The sequence below is a fragment of the Trachinotus anak genome, unplaced genomic scaffold, assembly GCF_046630095.1.
Source record: "Trachinotus anak isolate AG129_WGS33_773 ecotype Australia unplaced genomic scaffold, CSIRO_AGI_Tana_v1 ptg000009l, whole genome shotgun sequence".
Classification (NCBI taxonomy): Eukaryota; Metazoa; Chordata; class Actinopteri; order Carangiformes; family Carangidae; genus Trachinotus; species Trachinotus anak.
The window spans coordinates 19173549-19201031 of NW_027273860.1; the positions used below are offsets into that span (position 1 = coordinate 19173549).

The 27483-nt window shown below is 42.4% G+C and overlaps 1 protein-coding gene across 2 annotated transcripts in view; it reads left to right on the forward strand.

Annotated features, from left to right (window-relative positions):
- The window catches only part of mpp7a (MAGUK p55 scaffold protein 7a), a 142676-nt gene that overhangs the window by 16342 nt on the left and 98851 nt on the right, over positions 1 to 27483 (forward strand). Inside the window, exons 1-2 of one of the 2 annotated variants that reach the window (XM_071485688.1) lie at positions 11407 to 13023; positions 20293 to 20461. In XM_071485688.1, the coding sequence (XP_071341789.1) occupies positions 20425 to 20461 (37 nt within the window). In that variant the 5' untranslated portion in view covers positions 11407 to 13023; positions 20293 to 20424. Of the gene's footprint in view, positions 1 to 11406; positions 13024 to 20292; positions 20462 to 27483 lie in introns of those variants that run through there. The other variant, XM_071485687.1, reaches the window with a different exon arrangement.

Genomic DNA, 27483 nt, shown 5'->3' on the forward strand with positions numbered 1-27483 from the left:
TTTTTCTCAAAAAAGCTGAAGTGTTAATAAAGCATATTTTAAAGGAAAAAAAAACTTAAGGTTATAAAATAGAACTGACATAATTATAGAAACTCAATACCACTTCTGACTGAGGTCTGATACAACAACACTAGTTAAGTTATCCAAACAATGTCATCTCAAGGCTGCAAACACAAAACTTCTCAACAAATGGATGCGTTTAAGCACATGCTCATTTGTGTCTATGCACACCTCTGTGTGTATTGTGCACACCTGGTTATATTTGCACAGAACGTCTGCTGAAGGTCGCTCATCAGTTTGCTTATTCCTGTGAGTTGACTCAGGGTGTACACTGTTTTTATAATGCCTTGGTCTGACCTAAGAATCCAAAGAGGAATTTCCCTTCAAAGAGCAGTAAAAAAAACCCATTAATTATAGCCATTGTGCTGCATTTTAGATTTGACAATCCATATACACAAGTTATGATTCATGCCTAACAGTTGTTTTAAGGTCATTGGAGCCTAATAAGGCCTGGAAAACATTTCAGTCTGCATGATCTAGACAGCTGCAAGTGTAGAGAAGTGAATGAGTTGTTGTGTAATGAGGTATTAAAGCGTTTCAGTGCGGGCACCATTCACAGGAATAAGGATTATCACTGGTTGCAGTAGCATTAGCCATCCCAGTTACACCAGTCCTGTGTGTGAGAATGTGTGTGTGAATACAATATTCGTTGGTCTCATCACAGTCTCACCTGATAAGCATGGTTTTAACCCTCATAGTAATAATATGTGTGTGCTCATTGTGCACAGTGAAGTTTCGCAATGTGCTCACTGCGGGGGCATCATTTCTCAGCACTGCATTACCTCATTTACCCTGGTGATAGCAGCCATGTTCTCCTCCACTGACTCCTTAAGGGTTATCTGTGGTGTCTCAGCCAAAGCATGAGGGGATTTCCAAGAATATGTTCTCTAAAAACATCCAAGAAGTATCTGTGTGTTACGGTGACGGCTACTCCCTAGTTACACTGGGAAATGTGGATTGCAAATGTGTGGTTGCAGTGACTCGAGTTTATTCTTTATTCCTGAAGTTTTCAGGGGGTATGAAGCTCAGTCTTGGTCTTGGTGAGATGACATCTGTTCCAGCATGTTTTTGTTCTGTAGCATCAGTTCATGAGCGAGGTGGTTTCCTCCTGATTTGTGCAGCGTCACTACGTTTCCCACTTGGGCCTAAAAGTAATTTCAGTGATTGAAGGCTTCTGCACCAAATGAGGTCAAAGAAAAACAGTGACACAACAGTAGAGTTCAACAAATTTATTTTGCTGATGTTGGCATCAAAACAACCAAGTCAAAAGTTGACCAGGTGGTTGCCAGGTCCAGGATTCTGTTTTTTTTTTACAACCAGCAGGGGTTCTGTTATTCTAACACACAACAAAGAGAGAAGATGTTGGATTATGTGTAATGGAAACTCCACCTTAATTCTATTGACTTGTTCACTTCCAGAGAACAGAATCTACCGACCGTGCCTTACGAGTTCAAGCACCTGGAAGGAGGATTTTTGCCTCAGTCATACAAGTCTTTTGTTGTACTTCTCTTATACATACACTCGTTTTTATCTTTTAGAGACTTTTATTTTTTTAATCCAGGTTTAACAAACTGCCTCCCCACGTCTCCACTGCTGACAGAGCAGCAGGGAGATGAGAGACAGGCTGTGGTGGAAAGTGATACCATTCTACTGGAGTGGAGGAGGAAGCGCTGGCTGTTTGTCATTGTGTGTTGTTAGGAATGTGGAGGAGAGTGGAGATGAGAGCGCTTCAGAGATAGAGGGGGGAGAGGGGAGAGGGGGGAGGGGGGGGGGCAGAGAGAATTAATGGAGTCATTAATAGAGGTGTGTGTGTGTGTGTGCTGGACTCTCTTCCTCCGCGTGCATGTGATTATCAGGCTGCTGACAGGTGCCACTTAGAGAGGCTGTTGAAGACAATAGGGATCATTATTGGACAGACAAAATACCTTTCAGCTCACCACACACCAGCATCTGATGCGTGTGACAGAGGAGGGCACACAGAACTGAAAGGAGCTGCAGGCGATTGCCTCAGTTACAGGAACAGTGAATAGAAAGTCGGAATCTTTCATTCAAGCAGAATCACGCACATTAGTGACACATTGATCCACTGTGGTGTAGTGTCCCTCCATGACCCTTTTCATGGCATTGTTAGACTGCAGTCACTTAAAGACTTATGGTATTTAAATTAGGTGAGTCACATTTAGAGTTTGGGGCGACCCTCTGTGATTCTCAATTGAGGCATTGTTCTTCACGCCCCCCCTCCCTCCCCACTTCATCCCTACTCCAAAGCCCCTGCAAAATGATTTGGGGTACCGGGAAATGGGGTTACGCACACCCTTGTTTTCATTTATCAGTCTAAATGCACTGCATAGCAGGGTGGAGGAATGTGTTAATTGGTAGAAGTAACAGAGCTAAAATAGCAGGCCTCCTGACACAGTAACTCGGCAGACAGATACTTCATTTCCTGCCTTTTGTTGGCAGATCATCCTGTCCTCCATTCCCTGTGTCAAGTGAATTCAATACACATACTTTCCCAGCAACAGAAATTCATTGAACTACTGTGCTGTACACAAAGCTTCTCTGATCTCTCTAAATACCTCTGTTTGTCTTTCTCCTGCTAAACGCATGTAATAACTCCTCCGGTGTTGGTTTTGTTCTGGTTCTTGAGAGTATTAAATTACCAGCAGCAAGGGATTCAGTGCAAAGACAGGAAACACAAGCTCACGATGAAACATGCAAGGTCTTGGTGGTCCAGAGTGATGGTAATTATAACTAAATAAATGCCCTCCTTGAAGTGTCCCTTTCTCTCCAAATTATTATATATGTTTTGAACAAAAACAACAGCAACAGAGAGCTCAGGACAACATTATTTTATACACAGTCAGCATTAGCAGTAGTCACAGAAATATATAGTGAACAAAATAAATAATATTAATGAAAACATATTGATACAACACTTTTCCCCTCCCTCTCACATTATGATTCACTCTTGACTCACTCTTTTTTTTGGGCTTTTCTGCCTTTATTATAGTGCAGTGGAGACTGACAGGAAAGGGGGTAGAGAGAGGGGAATGACATGCAGGAAAGAGTCGGACTGGTCGGGAGTCAAACCGGCGACTGCCTGCTAAGAGCGCCTTGCGCTCACATGGTGCGTGCCCTAACCACTCGACTACCAGGCTGGTAAAACAAGTTAAACAAGTGGGGTCCATAAACAGTCAAGTGTAATACTTGAAAGTGTTGAGACCTCTGTTTGTTTGGAGTTGGAAATATGGTGTTCATATCATCATAAACTGTCCCTTCCAAGAGTGAAGCAGACAGGTCAAGTATCCAAGAGGTAAAACTCTCGCTTTAGTAGGACGTTTGTCATTTATCCATGACATGAAATATTCTTCCTTACAGCTTATGCGAGAATATCATGCAGCCTGCAAGAGCTAGTGCCAACAATTGCATCTTGACTTGGACGGACCAAATATTACTCCCATGACTTGCATGTTGGAAGAATACTCTTCCAACATGCTGAGAATTTAGGACAGGACCAGACCCAGTGAGTATAGGTCCCCAATGAGATTCAACATTTTAAGCACAAAGGTGAAAACTGGATCCCCTTTCTGACATAGAATTTATGTAGTTATTTTCATCTGAAATGCCACATAATCATCAAGGCATTAACCAAACAGTGTCAAATAGTCAATAGTTTTTTATTTTCATGCACTGAACAAGTGACATTTTTATCCCCAACACTTCACCGCGTTACTTTTACTGTAAATTACTGCTAAAACATTTCAGAACCTGCCGCACACAGACCTGTTTCTACAGGCCGTTACCTGAACTATGTTACTCTGCTTCCAAGAAAGTCAATGAATTGATTTTCATCTAGCACACAAAGACCTTCACAAACACACATACTGATGGGATGCAACCAAGCTTCTTGTCTGATCTTGAGTCAAAAGTATGAATAAAGCGGATCAAATCACTTGTTCTTCCTGTGACAGGTTCTGTTGAGCCCCCCCCCCCCCCCCCCCCCCCCCCCCCGAAGCATCTAGAGTTACTGCTTAACACTTATCCAACCAAGAACCAGGAGGTCAGGATTATGTGGCTAGACAGTGACACACACACACAGAGTCACTATCAACTCCATCATCATTTTTAGCTTCCCCCCTTTACCCTGTAACCCGATTCTAAAGCTCCTCCGACTCTAAAAACAGACCAAAGTTTTACCACAGAGCCCCGCTCGCCACTGCGTCTATCCCTTCAACTGGAGCACATCTGAGATCTGCCTCTCCCTTCCCTTTCCAAACTAAAAAAATCAACCTGAACCTGAGGCAGAAGAGAATATGAGCAACACAACGGTCAGGATGTGATTATCAAGCTCTTGTTGCAGTTGGCAGCGCTTCATACAGAAGTTGTGCATGAGTACATGAGTACAATACATGTGTAATCACAGGAGAAGTCACACACAGTTTAATGACTTTGTAATAGCTGCTGTGAGAGTCCCTATCAGGGTCAGACACAAGGCTTGGCACCCCCAAGCACACACACACACGCACACCCAGAGTGTTTGGCTGCAGGTTGACCTGTGTGGGTTGGTAATTTGGGAGGTGCTGATGGCTGACATTATGGCCGCTGTCAGCGTGCCAGGGGACAGCTATGATGATAGTTCCATTCTAACAGCTTGTGGATGTGTATGTGTGCCACGGCTTTGCGGTGGGAATTGCTGCATCTGCAGTCTTCAAGGTCAAGTGGTCAGTCTGTGTATATTAGGACACTGGATTGTCTTGATTGATTCTGTAGGCGTGTGTGTCCATGACCCTGACCATGCAATATGCTGAAAGGATCATTTAGAGGTACATTGTCACACAGAGTGTTTCCAGAAAGCCAAACCAAACCACTTGAGTCATGAAGATTCAGATTTTTACATTTTACATATTGGCCAGTCAGATGATGGATGGAGGGTTTAGTCTTGTATTGCTGATCTACATTATTGAGGTCCATCTCTCTGCTTCTTCTGTCTCGGCCCATGTTCTCTGCTGCTATACTGGCCATGTTAGCCAGGCCAACAGTTGCCTTTTTGTACCCAGAGGAGCAGCTTTAGTGCAGCATCTGCTACAAGCAAAGCTGCCCTCACACTATCTCACCATCTTTCTCCGTCTGCTGCATCAGACTTTCTCCATCTGGTGGGAAACGAGGTAGAGTAAACATCGAGAGGGTTACTGCTGCCCTGTGTCAATCATGTTTGCTTGGGTTGCTTCTGTTAACAATTTGTATATTGCTGTATGCAATTAATATGTTTCAAGTTAAATACCACAATAAAACAAAGATACATATGGCTATTAGCAGTCACAGATGCCTGAAATTAACAACATGAACAATTGAGGCTCTTAGCGGGATTACAGACTAGAAGCAAACATGTAAAGTTGATTGCTCAACCATTAAATGTTTTGCAGTCAGCTTCAAGTAACTGATTTTGGAGAAATAAACAGCACTCAGTAGGGCTGGCCAGTTCAGACATGAGAGAGCCTCTCACTGACTTAATCTTGCTCGATCCATCCATTAATTTTCTTCCCTTTATCCAAGGTCTGGTCGCAGTGGTAGCAGGCCATGCAAAGTATGCCAGAACTCCCTCCTCTCATCAAGGTTTTCCAGGTCTTCCTGGAGGATCCTGAGGAGTTCCCTGGACAGATGAGACATATAATCTCTCCAGCATGTTCTGGGTCCACCCTGAGGCCTCCTACCAGTTGAACCTGCCTGGCAGACCTTAAGTGGAAGGTGCCAGGAGGCATCCTAACCAGATGCCTGAACCACCTCAACTGGTTCCTGTCCCTCCAGATTTCAGAGCTCCTTGCCGTATCTCTCAGGCTGAGCCTGGCTACCTGCGATCTCATTCTTTTGGTCACTACCCAAAGCTTATCACAATAGGTGATGGTTGGAATGAAGATTGACTGGTAAATTGAGAGCTTTGCCTTCACGCTTTGCTCCCTCTTCACGGCAATGGTCTGGTACAATTCTGTCTTTACTACTGACACTCCACTGACCTGCCTGTCTCCATCCTACCCTCACTTGTGAACAGGACCCAAAGATGACTAATAAAGAGAGATTAATTACACCGATGCTCTGTAGTTGAATTGCATCCTTATTGACCCTGTTAGTGGGAATTTACAAAACAGAACTAAACATTTTTGTACCACATAACAGGCCTGGTCACAACACAGGTGTTCCTATTAACATTAACAATGGTCCCAATGCCCCCGTGAATCCTGACAGTAATCCAGCATGCAGGATACCAGGGCCTTAGAACTGAAACAAGGAATGCACCTCTTATACGGGTTATTATTTACAACTGTGCTTTTCCTGCTGTGACATGTCCACACGTCTGTCGTGAAACAGGGTTATGAAATGCCAGCATACTGTCCATCTGGATATAATCAAAATAACATGATAGTGGGCCCACAAATCATATCACAGGGTAAAGTGCAGCCAAATCTATAAATAAGATGAAACATGTTATGCAAATAGTTATGTGAATTAGGCCTTCCTTTTTTGAAGAGAGTGAGGTCACTAAGCAGCTGTGACACTCTGAATCTCTCAGTAGACCGATGTTCACAAGCTGTTTCTCCTCATACACTGTCAGCATAAATTGATAATGATGTTGTTAGACACACACACATGCACACACACTACATGGACTCTCTCGTGTGTCACTGTGCACTGACCGGTATAGAGTTTCATCTGCCGAGGTAATACAGTAATACACACAGGAGAACTAACCCTGCAAAGCACGAATGGTTATCGATGCGTGCTAACCAAATGGTTTCCATGCCAACAGTCATCATGTTAGAACTCATGTAAACATCTAAAAGAATTAGCATCATTGCACAAGAGTCGCTGTGTTTTACAGAAAGCATGCTGTGCTAGGTGTTATGTAATTGTGCGTATCACAGTAGAGCGTGTTTGATGTCATTGTGGTCTTTCACAGCTTGTTAAATTTTTGTTACCTCACTATAATATACATTTACTAACACGGTGATGTGAGGCATTAAAATCAGTAACAACTTCACTGTGACTACATTCCTGCCATCAGTCACTTTGTATGAGATGTCCAGGTTTTCACATACGACTGAGCCTCCTATGTGTCGTTAGGGTCAGAGTGGGGCTCAGCTGCTGGTTGCTGCTGCCCATCTGTCTTTCTGTCTGTTTTCTGGTCAGGGTCAGGTCTGGGTCATCTCGAGGACTTGCTTCATTACTCTCAAGGGGATCATATGTCCACATTGAGTGGAGAAGTTTACAAGTGAAGAATAGGAGGCAGAGTGGTAGAGGAGACATCTGGTAGGGGCAGAGGAGAAAAGAGGTTTTTGCCCTTGGAGTTACAAGGACTCTTAACCTTGGACTGTGTGTAAGGAAAGAAACATGCGTTACGTGTTTTCGGGGAAACTGCTCCTGGATTTCATCTACATTGTAATTGTGCCAGCATCTTTGAGGCCCAGACATGTATTTAAGCAACAGCTCTTGACAGGGGTGATAGACCATGATTATGTCACAGCTAAGGAACAATGTTCACAATGCCCCTGGATGTTGGCCACTCAGAGACTTGTTCTGAAGCCTCTCCAGTGTTGTCCTGGCTTTATGCTTTAAGTCATCATTGTACTGAAAGGTGAACTGTCACCCTGGTTTTTGATTTTTTTTTTTTAGAAATTTGCAAAAAACTTGAATGGCATGTTTTCACTTTGTAATTATGGATTATTGATGTAGATTTATGGGTAAAAAAGGGAATTTGATCTGTTTAAAATTTGATATACAACACGAATAAATGTTGCAGATAGTGAAGGGGTCTGAATACTCCCTGGGTATCCTTGACTGCTCCAGTGTCTTTGTCCTTGGCTTATTTTTTGGAATCTCCCCGGGCTGATGTTGGTATTCAACAAAACTTTCTCATTGTTTTTTTTATTACTACTCCTTTATTCACAGGCACAGACATCATTTAAACCTGCCTCTTTCATAACTGCTTCTTAAGAAGTCATGACTGTCTTTGGGTACTGTGTGGGAGGGCGAAGGAGGGGGATTGGGGACAAGGGAGCATTGAGGATGCTCAGTGGTTTGGAATCCTCCCGCTGACGGATGGGAGCGCTGTCAGCCCAGCTGATTTACACCTGTGTTTGTGTCCCGTACAGGAGGGAGGAGGAGGAGAGGGCAGGGTTGTAGCCTGTGTGTGGTGGCGCACAGGAAGAAGTGGCTCCAGTGGGTGGCATGGTGGCCTAGAGAGACAAAAGTCTGAGATGACTGTAGGATTAGATTACTGCATGATGAATGTGGTTTAAAAATGGCTGTTGTTGTGTTTCTGGTTTTGCTGAAAATGCATTTCATCCTGTTTTTGAGGAGGCAGTGAGTTGTTTTTTTGTTCTTGTTTTTTTGCATGATTGCATCCTCTCCTCTCCTTTCTTTTGCATATTCCTTTTTTTCATAAATGGCTTTTCTTACGTGCACAAATAATGCAAATAATGTGAGCATGTGGATGATGGCAAAATTTCCAAATTTAATATTTTATTTATCAGTCATCTGGACTCAAGAATCAAGTATCTGTCCTGTTTTGAATGGACACAGTCCCACTGCAGGGCATCTTTAGAGTCCAGTCCCTGGCAAAAACCATGCAGCTCCACCAGCTGTGTGGCATCGAGTAATTGTTTGTTTTCTATCATAAGCAGCTTAGCAGGAGGATTATCATTTGCCACGAGTAATGTTTTTGTGTCCGAGCAGGAGGGATGGTTTGCATCTTATTTACTGAGCCAAAACACGAAGGTTGACTCTAGGGATGCAACTAAGGATGATTTTTTTTGTCATTGATGAATCAGATGATTATTTTTTAGATGAATCAATTATTCCTCAGTCTATCAAATGTCACCCAGTAATGACAAACATTTTCGTTTATGATAAAGAATGTGGAGTTTAGAAGTGTCATAAAAAAAATTTGTTTAGCAACTTATTTATTCTTTTATTTATTCCTGTTTATATTTATTTTCTTATTTATCTTCTTATTCTCTACAGATTTATTCTTTTTTATGGCACTCCCGTGACTCCATAAAATAACAGCTACAAATCCTCACACTTGAGAAGCTTGAACCTGCAAACATTAATTGATATAACTTTATGTAATTATTCTGTCTCAGTCTGAGGTCTTATTGTCCTGGCAGGAGCACCTGCGGTGAGAGCTGGGCGTGGCACTGTGGATGTGTTGTCAAGGTCAAAAATTGTGAACACAAAGGGACAAAAGAAAGCCTCAGTGCTGTTCAAATACCTGCATGCAGCAGGTGGCTGTTGGGCAGGACTGAAGGACTGGGACAGATTGACAGTGTGAAAGAGCAGATGTTTTCAGGGACTTTCTACATTTGCGTTTTTTTTTTTTTTTTAGATAAGACAGAATATTTTCTTATAGTATAAGAAAATGACACTTTATTTATTTTACTGTAGTTACTGAAATGGCCCGAAATGGAAAATGATTCCATTACATTTGTATAGGAGCCAGAAAAACTCTAACTAACTTTGAAAACACAGCTTTTCCCTAAAAGTCACATCTCTGGGGACTCACTAAATAAAAGCCCTAGTTTTAGTTTGCTCTGTCACTTTTAGGTGGTAGTTTGTAATGCAGTGGCTGCTGCTGATGGATTCATATTAGCTTTTACTGGGTTACTGGGTCTGACTTTGTACTTGAATCAGTTCAAAGGTGAGTGGTTTGTAATTCATGTCTCACACTATCACTTGAATCATCATCATCAGAGGGCAGCAGCGGAAGCTCCCTGGCATCCATACAAATTTAGGTTAATGAACTCGTGCGTTTACAAAAAAAACCTGGTACTCTTCCACATGAGGAGCTCATTAAGACATTTTTATTTTGACTCCAGTCTTGTGTACTTATTCTTGAAAACATATATTTACTTTTGTCAATTTAGAGTTCTGTTTGCGTCTTTGTTGACAGTTTGTTAGCTCGTCCACCATTCTAGTCCAGACTGAAATATCTCAACAGCTATTGGTTGGATTGGCACTGCACAGATATACATGATCCCCAGTGGATTGGTCCCCTGTAATAACTTAAGGTCAGAGGTGAAATCTGTCCATCACTTTGTGTCTATGACCAAATACCTGCAAAACTGATGACATTCCTATTAGCATCAGCTGTGCTTTGTGTTTAGTACAGCCTCACATGGCTGCATTTGTGTTGTAAATAATGATGCCCTGGATTTGTTTTTAAATGGTTGTTAATAAAGATATTTACTGCGTGGGACACTACAATTGAACTATTGGACAAACAGTTCAACATCTGTGGCATTTCTGTGCTGCAGTCTCTTGTTAATAGGGTCATATATCTGCAGGAAGTTAATACCAGCCAGTGATACAACCAACTTTTCTCAGGACTGCTACATCAACATGGAGGTTGGCCTGATGTGACCAGTTTCATGCCTCAAGCTTCAGTTCTTGACACGAATGCTTGTTGATAGTATGAGGGATTATTTTTAGCGACAGTGAGTGAATGCTGAGTTATTTTTGTACCAAAGTGAGTGTGGTTAGGTACACAGCTTGGATATGGACAGATGGGAGTTAGTGATTTCTTTTTTCAGTATCTTCACCTACCTGACATCCACTTATATTTGCTTCTTTCTCAGTTATTGTTTCTTCCCCCTCCTCTCTCACTCTCTAGCCTTCCACTGGCCCTATCAATTATGCATCTATCAATGGGCTCACTTCCACTTCCCACTGTTGCTCTGTTAACTTGCCATGTACACACACACAGCAGGTGCGCGCGCATGTGTAAACGTGCAGAGGAAGCGGTGTAGGCCTGACGTTACCCTGTCAGCCTCTCTGTCTGTTGCATCATTGCTTTCTTATCTGTTTTATCCCGTCTGTCCATCTGTCCATATGTCAGGCGAGCTGTCTCTCCGGCTGTGTGTTTGCAGGTGGAGCAAAATCACTCTGGTGAGGATGTAGGTTACCCAGCAACACTGGCATTTAGAGGGACTTCCAGATTAGTGAGGCTTATGGCTACCTGCTGTTCTCTCTGTCTCTCTGTGCCTCTCATTGCAGGTGCATTGCTATCTGCTGGACAAACCAGTCATCTGGAAATCTGTCATCTAATTAATGTCAGAGGAAGGTGGAGTTAAAGAATAAACGCTGTATGTATTGTTTGAATAGAGGATTAATGCATTGGCCTCTCCCTCCCTAAATACAATTTCATTCAGGCACATTGGGTCCCGCAGGGCTTAAATGATGCAGCAAAGCACTCACATCAATGATATTTTTTCATTACGCAAAGTGTGTTTTACTCCAACAACAATGCATCCATCTTCTCGTCTTCCTGCCCCCTTGTTGAGTTTATAGGATAAATAATTCTCCCATTTCTGATCTAAGATTAATTGAATTGGTCATTAACAATTTCATGTGCGACTCTGCACACTGTGAATGTGTGTGTGTGCGTGTGTGAGAGAGAGGGACAGGAATGTGTGAGTGGCGACTGATAGTGACCGTGGCCTCCTCTCCCTGTTAATGGGTCGCACAGAGACAAAGAGCTGCTGTGTCTGCATGGGAACCAGAGGGGAGAGGTGGGAGGAGGACAAAGAGGTGGAAGAGGTGTTAAGACACGGAAGTGGTTCAGAGAACAATGTAGGACTGCAACTAATGATTATAGTTATGATGGATTCGTTATTTTTACAGGTTTTATTCTATTAAACACATCACAAGTCTTCATAGCTCAAACCAATGCTTTCAGATTGCTTTTTTGTCCAGTAAACTTTTATGGTGGTTTTTGTAGTGTGAAGTGTCAAATTTTGGATACTGTGGGACACTGCGTAATTTATTTATGAATTTGTTTATAATACTTTTACTTAACCAGGACGTCTTTTCAGATACATTTCTTTTACAAGAGAGACCTGGCAGCGTAAAGTAGTTAACAGTCACAAAAGAGCTCAATGGGACGCAGTTAATTTAGAACATTCACACAGAGCACAGTTAGGACACTTGGTTGTTTAATGCATTGTATTGTAACTGTATTGTGTTATGAATTCATTATGGACATTGTAATTTTCTGTGTCTGTGTGCAGGCAGAGCTGTGTGAACACAACAACAGAACAGGCCACTGTGTGTATATGAATGTGTATGTGTCGGTCTGCTGCCAGCCTGCGTGGCCCCTCCGGGGCCCTGGCAGGCAGATGATGAGATTACCGGTGCCCATCTTTACTGGCACCCTGAGGCACATCTGAGGTCACGATGAGGACACAGAGGAACAAACACATACAGCTGTGCACACAAATACACACAAACACAAAAAAGCAACAATGTAGACCTAACACTATTTTCTATGAGAGTTTTTCTGTGCTCAACATTGAGACTGGAGGTTTTTAGTGAGCTGATTGCTCCATCTAGTGGCCATTTATCGGCACTACATTGAGATGTGTTAGATTTCGGTTATGATATTGGTGCTGCTCCATAAAACAAATACAATTAGTAATGAATTATTAATTCATTCATTTTGATTCTAGTTTGTGTTTACCAGAGTCACCTCCAAATATGGGGCATTTAAGGAATGGCACAGTTATAGGTGTGTCAGAGGGAATGATAGGGAATTTCTATGTGAATATAAATTGTGGAATTTTAAGAGGTCTTTTTTCTTTATGTTTTAAACAACATAAACTTTTAGGAAGGAAAAATACTCTAAGGCCCCTGGGAAGCCATGAACAAGTCTCTGTTTTTTTCCAGGGTTACAGGGGTTAACAAACTGCACACTTTCTGTTTACAATTCTGTTGTAGTGTGAGGTAAAAGAGGGTGGAGCCCTGTGAGCCTGAAGCAGGGAAAGAAACTCGAGTTTCAGGTCTGTTCAGGTGAGCTGATACACCTGGTGTGTGTGCGTGTGTCTTCCTGTATGGGAGGAGCTCTGTAATAACTGAGTGGGAGTGCTCGCTGCTGCGTATGAACCAGTGTTCCTGTTGCAGGAAGAAAGTGATCTGGTAAGTCCTGGGCTCATGCAGAACTTTTGTGCGGATTTGTTGTCGTGACCTGTGTTAGTGTGTCTTCTTCACTTGTTATGTCAGATGTGATCGCCTCTAGTCACTCCTAATTGTGCTTTGACAGATGAATTTCTTGATATTGGTGCATGGGCCTTTCTGTGATCACAGGAATGCCGTAAGGACAAAGTGATTTTGACCCTTGATTGTTCCCACTATGTACTCAACACATTTATATTGATTATCAACTTAAACACATACACACATACAATGTAAATAACACAAGATTAACCTTGTTTATTAAGGGCTCAAGTGAAACCCTGACAGCTGACCTGGAGGAGTGAGAGTCAGGAGATAGAGCAGCTGTAAAGCCTCAAAGCTAGTTTGACAAATCCAAACACATTCATCATAACTCCCTGCAATAAATATCTAGCACACTTTTAGTGCATCACCTTTGATTTTCTTGGAGCGCCCTTACTCATATTCTCCTACATCAGTAAGCCTTTAGTTCCTGAAATACATCTTTCCATTTCTCTTGTAAATTAGATGAATCTCTCTTAAATGTAATTTTTATTTTTACAATCAAACACTCCAGCCACTTATATGTTGAGGTGGCTGAAAGGGGAGAATGACTTCAGATGTTTTAGGGCCTCTGGAAGGACAGGTTGAGTTAAACACAGATTTATATCTGTGTGTGTGTGTGTGTGTGTGTGTGCGAACAAAACACACGTACATACACATAAGCAGATGTATTTTATGTGGAAAGACTGGATGCTTATGAGCAACACGTGGCAGAGGGCTGATTCTGTCTGAGCTGTCAAGAAAATCCCACCTGAGACCAAGAGAGGAGAGCTCACTTTTCCCATTTCTCTGTTAACCTCTCACATTGAACTTTTCTTCGTTATGGGTTAAAAGTTTTCATTGATATTCCACATTTGCTCCCCTAATCTGTTTCCATATGCTTTTAAATCATATGCATATACTTCTTCCTATTGCTCATCATTATTACTGCTCCTCCACAGCAGTCAGTCATTCCAGGAACGCCAAGCCTGCCAGGTACCGCTGAGTCTTAATTTAAGCAGCTCCAATCCCTTGTAAAGCTAACGGCTATTAACAAGAAGTCGTATGGCTTGCGCCTGAAAACACAACCCTGTCCTGCCAGCGTCACGCGCCTCACACTTAATAGGAATCGACGTGGTGACATTTTGGCAGCGCTGCGCCAAGGCAGGAGAAAGACATTATTCAACAATCGTTTTTCCACAGAAGAAACAGAAAAGGCAACGGGCTGCCTATGCAGCCCTGGCATCAGGAGGATTTTTGATTTTCTTTTCTTTTTTTTTCTTGAAATGGTATTTCCATTTCAAAATGTCATGTGGATGAACATTCCCCTCAACCACAGTTTAATACACTGCAATTATGCACAGCCCATTGAAATGTAGTTCCACTGTACGTCTGTGTGTAAATGAATGTTCGCCTTTACCACAGTTGGATATACTGAAATTATACTCTTATGATTGTGTCATGTATGGCTGTGTGCATGTGGCTGTAACTCTATCTACTTCTGTCTGTCTGACTTTGCACTTTGTGGTTCCTACAAGCCAATATGATGTAGAGTAGCTGAAATACAAATTGATTTTACATCCAATCTGTCTTCACAGCTACCCCACACCAACACCCCAAAGCTGAAGTGCTCCAGTAGGGCTTGAAGTAAAAGAACATAGTTTTCCATGAAAGGAACAACTTTTGTTGTTTAAACTTGACATGGTAGTGCGCCTCTCTTCTGCTCTCTGTTTAGCCATCTCAAACTCCTGGTTTCACTTTCTAAACATCAGTACAACACAAATATTTGGATACTTCTTTTTATGAGAGCACACAAGATAATGAACCCTTCAGCATGCAGAGGTTAAAGTCTGAGGCCTTGGATGCTTGCAGAGGTGCAGGATTATGAAGTAGTAGGCAGATAAAAGGATGGGTATTCTAGGGTGGATCTAAGAAATGATTGGAGATAGGTGGTTGAAGGATGCAGATTTTTTTCTTATTGCATTTGTCTGTAAGCAGTTTTTTCTTAATCCTTTTCTTAAGGTGCAGCTGGTGCGGTATCCAACCACAATAATTTATTGGCACCACTAAAAAGGTGCCCACTGTATTGAATTCTATAAGGTACTACAACTGGCAGACAGAATGTCTAGTCGGGTTTGTCATTTTTACCTCAGTCAAGGGGGGTTGTGTTTTCCCCTGTGTCTGTTTATTTTTCAGCAGGATTTCACAGAAAGTACTGAACTGATTTGCACCAAAACTGGTGGTAACATGACATAGTCTTTAATTATTCATTGATTTGATACTCCCTCATTTAAATCAGAATTTTGTTGGTTCAAAACTATGTTATTTAGGCAAAGTTCTTGCATTGCTGCTTGTATTTAGATATAACTTTACAAATCTTTTGTGAAATATAAAAAACAAACAGAAAAAAAACATTGTTTTGGTATCACCACTGAAATGCATCACTTGCATCACCTGTAGTCTTGAAATGAAAAATATATCCAGACCTCACAAAGTGTGACTTCTGGAGGGTGAAGTAGCTAAAGATTACAGGGATCCATGAAGACAAAAGCAGCCGCACATTGGTCAATAAAACCTGAGCTCCTTCATTTTCCAAAAGACTAAGATAACAGCAGAGCTGAAGCTTCATAATGTTGCAACAGACAGTACAGAATTGGTAACATGAGTAGGTGTCACACAGGCTGCAAAAGAGATCTTTCATCTCACCAAAAACCAATGTAGATAAACTCATCAAATTGGAGTGAATCAGCAGACACTGAAGCTGGTCGATAGCTTTGGAGAAAACTGGTCCTTTGAGCTGTAACCAGAGCAGGTGTGACAGGGGTGGCTTTGGATGGGTGTCGGTCATGTGATGAAGAGGATCCGTGTCATTTATGGTGGCCCTGTAAAAGCTATGGCCAGTAGCTGACCTTCCTGCCACTCGATGTGGGACATTCCAGAACTGAAAAACCCAACACCTCAACAGCGCTCCAGGGAGGTTTTGGTAGTGCTGAGTGGCAGAGTTAACCTCTGCCGTGTTATCATCTGTAGCTTCCTGTCCAGATCCAGATGGAGGCAGCATGAATGCAGAACCATTCCACCCAGTAAACCCTGTGAACGCTCTGGAGCGTGACATGTTTTTCTCCTCGTTTCTTTTCCTGATGAGGATCTTGTTGCTTTTTGGCAAATTGCTGTGATCTTTCCACCGTCCAATCCACTCTTGGGAGGAAGGAAGAGGCAAAAGATTTAATAGTAAAACCAATATAAAGGTCTAAACTCAAAGCAGACTTTCAAACTGTTGGTGGGGCCTGAGACATGACAGGTCTTGGAGTGTTTTTCACTGTCAGTCATTCACCTTCTGACTTTGTTATTTCTCTCACTAACTTCATCAACATCCAGCTGAGAGTCAGACGGCTCCGCCCGTGCTCACCCCGACTGGACGGACAGGCTTGTTTTTGAAAAGAGAAGAAGAATAACAGTCTTCTACACCTCTCTGTTTCCATCCTTTCTTCCATCCTTCCACCTATCAATCCATCACCCTGAGCTATTTTCTCTTTAAATACTAATTCGGCCTCAGGTTTCACAGACTGAACAAGGCTAACTAGACACAGACTGTGTCTCGTGACATACATGCATTCAGGTCTTTGTTTAGGAGAGGTGCTTCAGGTTATGTCCCAGCAGGGTTTTCAGGTTGAATACCCCCTGCAGTAGTGAAAGTTACCACTAGATGGCGGCAGAACTATATGAATAGGTCAAACTGCACAGGGGTAGAGGAAAGAACATTTCATTGCAATTAAGCATATCCCATCTCTTGTCCACATGGCAAAGTGTCCCTTTACTACCTCCAGGACCATCTGATATTGTGTGATCTGAACAGCCACAGTGGGGAATGTTTCTTTAGGTCTGTCTGTTATGATCCTTTTGGGTCATGTAAAAAGTCCCAGGTGTTCCCGGCTCTGCAACATGCTTCCTGGTCCTCAGAAACCTCCCTAAAAGGAAAGATGGATCCTTCTACAGATTGGGGAATATTTGGTCATTCCCTTTGAACACAACAAAAGGCTAAAGACTGATATTACAGTGCAGCATAAGAGTAAGAGTATTCACACCCCTCCTTCATTCCTGCTTCCCTTGTCTTTCCTCAAGTCTGTCATTCCAATCACAAAGCCTTATGACAAAACCGTGCCATCGACCTCTCTGTGAAACACTGAACTGATTTAGCATGGGTCAGTTCTCTTGGCATGAGCTCAGTGGCTGTTACGTTCGGTCCCCTGTTCAAACTGGCCTGCTGGAGAGATTTTGTGGTCATGGCTCGAGGCGCCACTGCCCCTCTCTGCTGGTCCTCTTAACCTATTTTATTGAAGTACACAAAGGGTTGAACAGCACCGAACTCCGACTTCACCAGGTTTTTCGTTTGTACTTTATGCTCATGAAAGGCTCAGGCGAACGACAAATCTGGCCTACAAATTGGTGCTGGCGTGACATAGTAGCGAGAATTGGAACTTGTCTTCCAGATCGCTTCTCGTTGGAAAATCAATCCTTTCTTAAGTGCTGTTTGATGAATGCACCATATTTTGTACATCTCAATCCAGAAGAAAAATATTCTTTCTCTGATACGGTCTCAGTGGCTTGCTTACCTGCTCACTCAGGCATCTTCTGGACTGTATTGTCTAGATGTTTTTTCCACAAGGCTCCACCTGGGGTCTGCTCGGCCCTGAGGTGAGTTCACATCACAGTATGTCAGACAGGCGTGGTAGCATTCTGCTACGTGGGCTGCCGTCTTGACTGATTTGAGCTGCGACCTTTATGTGTGTGTGTACACACATGCAGGGCAAAACGCCAGGATACAGTCAGTCGTGCAGCTGTCTATGTGGGGGCTGAGTGAGCGATTCTTTACTGAAAACACATTTGTAATGAATTTCTGATCCACTATTTCCTCCCTGAGATGGACGTAAAGTCATTTCAAACTTGAAGTGTGTGTGGCTGACCCCAACTCACCATTGAAGGGGGTCCCAATGAGCTGGAAGAGCACAGGTGTCTTGGCTCTCCCTGTCTCCGGCCAAGTGGTTCTGCGTCAGAATAACCATAATGCAATGTGACTCACTGTCCACCCTGAGCCAGCTTTTTACATTGCTTATCAACATGGGAGACACAGAATGTATCTTACGTCTCTGCTGCTGTTTATTTTGAGCATTTTCTTCCAATGAAGTGAACTGCTAACAGGACCCACAAGACCCTACAATTTAGGTAACTTAGTTTGATTGGGCCACAACTCATGGGAGCTGACATATAAAGGATCATTAAGCTGCATGCTGAAAGGGCTTAAAGGCTCATACCTTTTCCATTCTCTCTTTTTTAGATAAACCATTGATTCTGGCAGGACTGGCTGGACTCGGAACCTGTTGAGGTTTCTAGTGGCCTTTTAAAAGAGGCTGCGATAAATGTAGTTTACATTAGGAAGAGGTGGGGCCGTTTAAGGTTCAATAAGTTTTGACTCAGTCATTGTCAGGGAAGGGCGGATTACCAGGGGTTGAGAGCATCCACTGAGACCCCTCAACTACTCATACACAGATCTGACTTTACTTTTTGCCCTGCAGCAACAGCACCTGCTAGGGCTGTCGACAAGGCCAGTTCTCTCAGAGGAAGAAACAAACTGACATCTTACTTCTTACCTTCTTTGCAAGACACAAAACAAAAGACATGGTCCGGTTATGAGATTATTTCTAATCTGTGTGCAAATCTAAATCCAGTGTTACTAAGCAAACTGCAAGTCAAGATGCTTTCAAGTCTTTCAGGTGTCTGGAAGGTGACATTAAATTGGCATTGCATTTCACTTTCAAAGCTGTTTTTTACACAGATATGACGAAGTCCTTTCAGTGCAAAATAAGTTTAATTGCAAGTTCTGTCTGATTATGTCTTACTTGCTCCAGGTGACTTAGTGACTTAAGTCTGACTCCAGTCCAAAGTCTCAATTCAGGGGCTGCATCCTTCGGAGGATGTGGTCCACGAAGGTGTGGCCCTTTTTGCCGTCATAGACTATGAACGCTGTATGGAAATGATCATAATCTGATCTATGGAGGATTTTCACTTTGTGTCACCAGCTGTGCCCTTACTGTGATGTTGTAAAGCTTGGCTCCTGTTACCTAGGAACTGTGGTAACACATAACATTTTTTCACAAAAAACTTGAGGTTTTAAGGTTTAAGGTTTTTTAACAGTTGTCCCCTTAGCTGATGAACTGAGCTGAACCCAATACTTAAATTTAAAAGTGTCTCTGTTGGTGTTGTTTGCTGTCATATCATTATTCATTACCGGCGTGCAGTAAATCTTCTGATAGGTTGGGCCATGAAGGGTCCACCCGTTGGAGGCTTCGTTGCCCGGGAAAAGAAGGATGTATTTTTCGGCTGCATTTGAAGGAGCCCTTGAAATGGGACAGCCCAGTAGTAATCGGTCTTCAAATGCAGCCTGCAAAGAATGCAGCCCCTGAATTGGGACACAGTCTCAAGTCTCAAGTGTACAACTCTACACTGACTCTACATCTATATGTCTGTCCTGTGTAAATGAATGCATAGTCACTGTTTCTCCCATGTTGTTTTTCAGGAGTTTATTGTACCCTACTGTGTGTCCGCACATGTTCATCTACTGCAGGGGGAGATTTCAATGAGCCACAGACATTTTATTTGTATTCTACATCCCCTTTCTTCCTGTTCCCGCTCTATCTAGCTTTCCAGTTGAGCGCCATTATTTACGAAGCGATGCTTCTCCACGCCTGTTTGATTTTTCACAGGTCTGTTGTATTCCATTGCTTACCTTCCCCTAAGTGGATAAAGTTTCCCTTGTTTCCGCTGGATGCTGAAGAAAATGTGGGATAGCTGTGTGTGCATGTTGCATGTGTTTGTCTGAGCGTATATGTATTTTGGCTCATGCACAAAGCGGGATGTTCAGCAGCTTAGGAAAAAAGTGTTGAGTTGTAAACACCCAGAGTCAACTGTGAAAGTACTGTCAACACGCACACTCACTCAGTGAGTCATTCACTGTCAGTCGTTGGCTCACCTACACACAAATGCATATATTTGTCAGTGTGGTAGATATTCATATCCATGGTTACAGGTAGCTACAATATCCCATAACACACACTCAAACATAGACACACACTACACAGGAGCTGACTGACACGCACGTGCATGCGGCCATTCTGCCATTTGACAAGTAGGCTCTAAAATCTTGTTCTCCTGCAGGGCTCCATGGCATAAAGCCTGTCCTCAGATTCAGCTGGTCCCTGGGGAAAGCTGCCGAGAAGCCCACTGCTCTGACGTCCTGCTGTCATTTTCCACAGCCTGAGGGGAACCAGGAAGCAGCTGGCAGGAGCCATGCCTGCCCTGGCCACTGGAGCCGGCCATGAGCCAGGTACGTACCCCTCGGCCAGAAACACAGTTTGTAATGCAATGCTTTCTGCACATCACACAAAACCAGTAAAATGCATTCCCAATAATATATTTTGCTGCAGTAATTCACATTTTTATGTTGGTGCGCAAACAGAAGAAAATTAATTTAAGCAACAAGCATCATAATCCCAGCCTTAATATCTTTAGCTAAATGTCAGTATAGCCTGGTGGTGTGCCCACAACTTTAGGGGATACCTAAATTTAATATGAAATTAGAAAGAGAGTGAATTACTCTTAACTTGCCTTTGGCCGTTATTGTAGCCTTTCTAAAACTGTGGTTGGAAAATAAAGCAAAGTACATTTTCACTTCATTTTGTGCCCAGCAAAATGAAAAACACACTGTTTAAATTTACAGTTTAACAGCCCAGGTATCCGTAGTGTTCTCCATCTATCCTTCTTGGTCTTCTTCTCTCTGTCGAGAAGAGTGTGTGTGTGGATGAGCGCGTGATGTCAGACGGAGGAACACGTCAAGCTTGTCAACACGGAGACAGCTGCCAGAAATCACCACCTCTCCCCTCAGGAACACTATCCTCCTCTCAGTCTGGCTTAATGGCCGGCTACATCATCATACACGCACATGCACACACATGCAAAGAACTCAACCCAGCAAGCACAAAAGGACAAAAGGAGGACAGACGTTAAGTCCTGCCCTGATGGATAAAGAGTGTGTGCGTTACTGCGTCCAGACTTTTAACAGAGTTACTGTAGCCCCCATCATTCTGGAAATTTGCACAGACAAAGTAGAAAGCCAGACCGTCAATTACGATTAGAGTCATTTTGGGCAATTACCGGCAAGGGCTCAGATTTCCAAATAAAACACGTCAAGACTCCTCCGGCCCATCTCCTCTGCTTCCCCCTTGATGGTCCTGTGAAGTTGTGTGTGCAGGTGAAACATGATGAACATTATGGATGAGCGTTAGGTCACTGATCTCCAGGCCTGGTGAACTCACAAATACCTGCGGCTTGCCTGGCATTGGTACTCCCCGGCACTGTACCAAAGTTTACACAGAACACTGGTAGTATTACAATAATGCTGTTGATTCAAGAGATGAAGTTCTGTCAGGACAATGGAAACTCTGTTGCATTTGTGTTGTCCTTTAAAATACTACCCTTTCAGCGGCATCTGTTCTCTGTCAGATCAGGGAGATTAAACATCAGGTTTATCTAATTATCTGTACCAGAGATAAGAGGGTTTATCTGAGCAGTGGTGCTAGAATCCAAAATCATCTCATGTGGAGACTTAAAAAACAATAGAGGGAAAGTGAAGGGAAGATGGTTGGGGTCAGGGCATCACAGAGTTGGTCATCCCTGATTTGACTTGATCCCAAATCCTCCTACAGTTAATATCACTTATCTGCTATTAATTTCATATCAAGATTTTTTATTAAATTCAAACAAGCAGTCTCCACAATATCTCGTCTCTCAACAGTCAAAAGACTAGGTCTTCAATTTCCCTTTCTTTTTTGGATAATTGCTATGTAATGACAAAGAGAGATTGAAATTCATAATTATTGATTTTGAGTAATGACTTTTGCCCTGAAGAACTTGACTACTGGGTAGTGGCACAATGTATGATTTAAGCACTAACACAACCACCAAAGATAACATATTAAAAGATGTTATGAGGGCTGCACAATTAATCGAAATAAAATTGAAATATGACCAAGTACAATATCCAAATGGCAAGAGTTTGCAGTTTTTTTGATAAAGGTCAAATGTGTCACAACATACCACAAATGAAGCATTGCGGTGCTACAGAAATGCCCCTGGCCTACAAATCTAATTCTCCACATTTGAAGTGACATGCTTATTTGGTATGAGACCCAGCAAAAATCACATCATCATTATTTATTTCATTTTTTTCAGTGAAAGTGAAATGCAACTGAAACCATGACTCATCGCAATCACAATATCTGCCAAAGGAATCACTGTGATTATGATAAAGACAAAAAGCCAAAAAAAACAAAAACAAACAAGAAATTCAGACATATTACATGTCAGTTTCTGTCACTTATATGTCAATTTTTGACTCATGTATAGTAAAGGAAAAATATCTGGCACAGTTGTAAGAATGAGGCAGAATGAGAAAAATATTTGTAAAAGAATATAAACAGATGGATTTATTGAAGTGGTGTCAAGCCATTTACGGTTCTTTTAATTTATAGTATACTTTAGTGGAAGATTTAATGTGCTGGTTTACAAACCATCATCTATTATTCTGGATCTATTAAATAAGTGGCCCTAATCTTGTCAATATTCTTTTATTTTCGGCAGAGGTTTTAAACTTGAAGTAGCTGACGTACTTTTACATTTAAGAGGACTTACACATCAGCTCCAGCAGGACCCTCTCTGGGTCAGAGGTGGCAACACCTCTACAGACAAGAAGCATAAATCCACAGAGACCAACAATACCTCGTCCACATGCAGAGGCTTCCAGTAATTACAGAGACATTACAGCATCTTGCCAGAACCTTAGCTTTCTTTCTTTAGAAGTTCTGCCATGTGCACCAGCCTCCACACTATACACACAAGAGAAGATGAGGTACTGTGCTTAGGCTTTTAATATAATGGGAGAAATATTATCATTAACATAACTATTCTTTAGTAGCAGAGCTCCTATTTCATCACCAGATTTGGGCAGGAGAATATGTAAGTGTGTGTGTGTAGAGCTTATTAAAATGTTAATTATTGGAGTGTTTGGAGAGCAAACACATGGGCAGACAAATGGAGGGCACGTGTAAGATCATACCACCGCTCTCTCTCTCTCTCTCTCTCTCTCTCTCTCTCTCTGTCTCTCTGTCTGTCTCTCTGTCTGTCTGTCTGTCTCTCTGTCTGTCTCTCTGTCTCTCTCTCTCTCTCTCTCTCGTCTTTCCCTTTCTCAGCCCAAATAAACAACAGGCCTCTGTATGAAGTAGAGTCTAATAAATGAAACCAAATAGTGAGAAAATAAACGTGAAAAACAATAAAATGTTGAAATACTGGCCTTAAAAAGTGACCGTGGGGAGTGCTGGAGAGGCTGTCGTGGTGATTGGGTTACTGTGGACTCATTTCCCTTTGTGACTTTTAGGATTTTTATAAATGCTTTCGAAGCAGATTAATAACAGGGTTTTAGTTGATGATGCTGGCCCTGCTCTTGGTGTTTGAAACATTTTGTCTAAGTGTATCCAAGCTCTACTCTTCATCTTTCAACATCTAGAAAACCCTGCCTTGTGTTTTTTCAGAGGCTGTGATGTGACATTTTGTTGGCTGCTGTTCTTGGGATCCAACACACAAACACATTCTAACAAGGTGGCCAAGAAGAGACAGAAAATTAGCCTTTAATTGTGCAAACACGTCACAGGGCTGATGCTGCTCAGACGATAAGTCAAACCACTGCTCGGATTAACCTGATCACTCTGTGCAAACCCCCCCCCCCCCCCCCCCCCGACCCCCGTCCTCCTTCCACCAACAAAGCTATGCAGCTGGCCTCCAGGTCTCGTCTCTCCTCCAGACAGCTGCTGTTTAGTCATTTCTCCTCCTGTTCAACCCTGATGGAGTTTTGTTGTGGGCTCAGTCAGGGACAGATAACTGTTACGCCTCCGCTCAGTTTGGCTCAGTTCAACTCGCTTTCAGCTCCCGCTCAGGGATCCTCACATGGACAAACCCAGCCCACTCCTCTGTCTGCTACACAACATCCATCTCCTGTCTGAACTCCATTAGCTCCAAGGTTAACTTTTAATACCAATACCATTTATACTGTTTCTACCAACCGCTGCATCACAGGATGTCCAACCAACCTCAATGACAAAATGATGCCTCCCTGCCAAAAAGACAGACGCAATAACAAAGAAAATAAGAATGGATGTTGAATTTCAATGTTGTGTCATTTCAAAATTAAGAACATTGGCAAAGTTTATCATTGTTGTCTTACTCAACTCAGTAGTATTAAATTTGCCATTTACTGTGCACACTACCAATATGTGTCTAAAGATTTCTCTGTATGCAGTGTTGTGTGGGACTTGGAGTTAATACAGTAATAACTCAATGAGGGTTGTTCAGTAATGGCAGCTCACTGTCTGCAGATGCTGAACTTTCTCAGTTGCTCCTAACGTCTCTCACCAGAGACTAGCATCTGGTTTATGCCATTGAGAGGTCAATAAGCCTCCTGGAGGGAGAGTGGGTGTTTTGCTCCTTGTAGCCCCATTTTCTCCCTGCTTCTGGAGTTATGTGATTGTGGTCTCTTGGTAGAGTGGTTCCGTTGTGGGGGAAAGGTTGACTGGGGTGATAGTGGCGATTTAGAGCTGGAGAGATTAGAACAAACTTAAATCTTTCTCAGATAGTAGTGGGCGATACTTTGCTACCGCTAGTTTTGTGTGTTTGAGATGAGTCTAATATTTGCGTATGTTGCTTCCGTCTGCCTACAAACATAATGATATTTCCAGTAGAGCTGGGCTGATATACTGACCGATGTTAGCTTATCGCAGCTATATCAGTACATGTCAGCCAGTACATAACAAAAATTCACATGTGTTTGCGATCATTTGTTTTATGTGTTATTTATTGTATAAATGAGGAAACACAAAATGCAATACAAAACGTAACACAAAACATATGCAAAGCAAGGTATATCAAGTATGCTAATATTTTGGGAGCCTCCCAGCCCTAACAAAAACATCAGCACAAAATAAAGGAAAATACTAAATAATGATAATGATAGCAATTAGAAGAACATCAAGAAAAATCAATAACAAAACAGAAACTATCACCGTTCTGTTACTGTAAAAGTCATTTAGTATTAAAGTTCGAGGAAAAATCTAGGCCTCTACATATTGCTAATTAACAAATATACATATGTGGATACAACACAGCGAATGTCAATATGCACTGATTCATATTCAAATGATTTCTATCTTATAAACAAGATTTTAAAAATACAACTATAAAATTAAACTTTTTTCCAACTGTCCTGCTCTGCATATATTTTGGTCACAATTTTAAAGAATCAAAAGTGTCATTTATAGTAATCATACATTCCATCCTTCCATTAGCTATACCCGCTTATCAATGAGGTTGGTGAGGTGGGGGCTGGAGCCTATCAGACCTATTCAAGACCTAAACAGGAATCAGTTGTTCTTACATAACGCTAACAGTTTGCTGACATGCCATCCCTCATGTGCCGTTACCGTCACTACATAGTGCCCCTGAAGTCATACACCCGTGACCAGCTCAAATCCTTGTGCACACACCCTCAAACCAGGCCCTGCTAAAGACACGGATGCCCTTTTATTAACCTCATTAAAGTTAACTGTGTTATTCCAAGCTGTACCTGCATGTTCTATCAAGGTTTACGGTCCCCGCACAGCATTTAAAGATAAGGGTGGTTCAGCCATGCACAGCTGCAGAGGAGGTGGGCGACACTCGCATGAAAGCCTACACATGGAAATCTTTCGATGGGACAACTCTTTTACCAGATACGCTAATAACTTACTGGCTGCATCTGTGCATGTTTGTGCGGGAACGATAGATGAGCGATTCCAGCCATCGTATTCTCTCCAATCCTGAACACCCCCTGTCGGAGAAGGTGATGGCTGTATAATGATACTTAGTAATGCAGATATTCCTGTGGTGAATTGCATCATTGCTGCTACACATACATACTCTTGTGTAGGACAAATGCATACATAGAAACACAAATCTCTGAATAATATGAACAATATGATAAGAATACAGCTATATTGTTTTTTTCTCTGTCAAGGTTAACAGTAAATTTTTCCATCCTGATGTCAAGAATCCTGAGCATCTGGCCTTGGCCGGTTTCAGCTTGTGGGAGACATTGGGGAGGGTTGGGGGAGGACTTTTGTCTGCGCCGGGGTTTGGGGGTGGCGGTTCCTCTGGGAGCTTCCAGCCATTTGTCGTGGTCCCTGGCCAGTAGCCGGCTGTGTGCCGCAGTGATACAGTACCAAAACACAAGGATTTGTTGCCACTGGAAGAGCTCCCTGTTTCCAGTTACATCAGAACTAAAATTTCCACATCATTTTACCAAAAAAATAAAAACACTGTCAAAGGAAGCAGATGTAAAAGAAAGAAATCGAGTGAGTGTGACTGAGAGAGGAATGATGACTTTTATTTGTTTGAATACGAAGAATTCTTTCTCTTTATGTCGAGGTAGGATGACATCCTCCACTGTTGCCTTCCAAAGCACACAGGGTACTAAATCGGTCATTGGCGGGCAGGACATGCTCACTTGCATTAGAAAGATCCTGAAAACAGTTTTACAGACCATGTGCTCTGTTTGACAACCAGGCAATGGGATATTGAGTAATAGTCTGCAACTTTGAGACTGAGACAGAGAAAGATTTAAAGTTAAAGCACAAATTTTCATAAGTGCTGCTATTAATATACGATCAAAATGAAGGCTTTCAGGTGGGATTGGCATGTCTGCCTCTGATATCCCTGGAAGACTTGCTAGAAGTAAGTGGCTGGCCACAGCTTTGGACAGAACAAGCAGGCCTGTTCCAGAAAGTCTGCTGCTGTTCCATTGCCACAATAAGCAGAGGTGGCAGGTCATTTGGATCTGGCCAGCTTGTTGTGGCTGCAGTTTTTTGTCTACCATGTTAGAGAGAATCTAAGCTTAGCCATCTTTGACTGGGCCAAACAGCAGCCTTTCATCTCCATCTGGGGAAAGAGACGTACTGGATGACCACTGCCAAACTCGGCCTCCCCACAGATTTCAGCAGCATCCAACAAACACTAGACTGGCACTCTGCTATATTCTTCATCTTCTATATCTCATATATCTGTCTCAATCCATAATGCCGTCTCTGTCATCATCTTTTTGTCTGCCCAGATATTCCCGACCTTTTCGTCTTTTCTTCATGTTCTCTCCCTCTTTGTCTTCCCTTACATTATATATCATTTGTGAGTTTTCGGGAAGTGGGGTAGGAGAGCAGTTTAACTACTCAGACTTGGACAAGATACCAAGTTCCCTTTTCGTTACTTCATTCT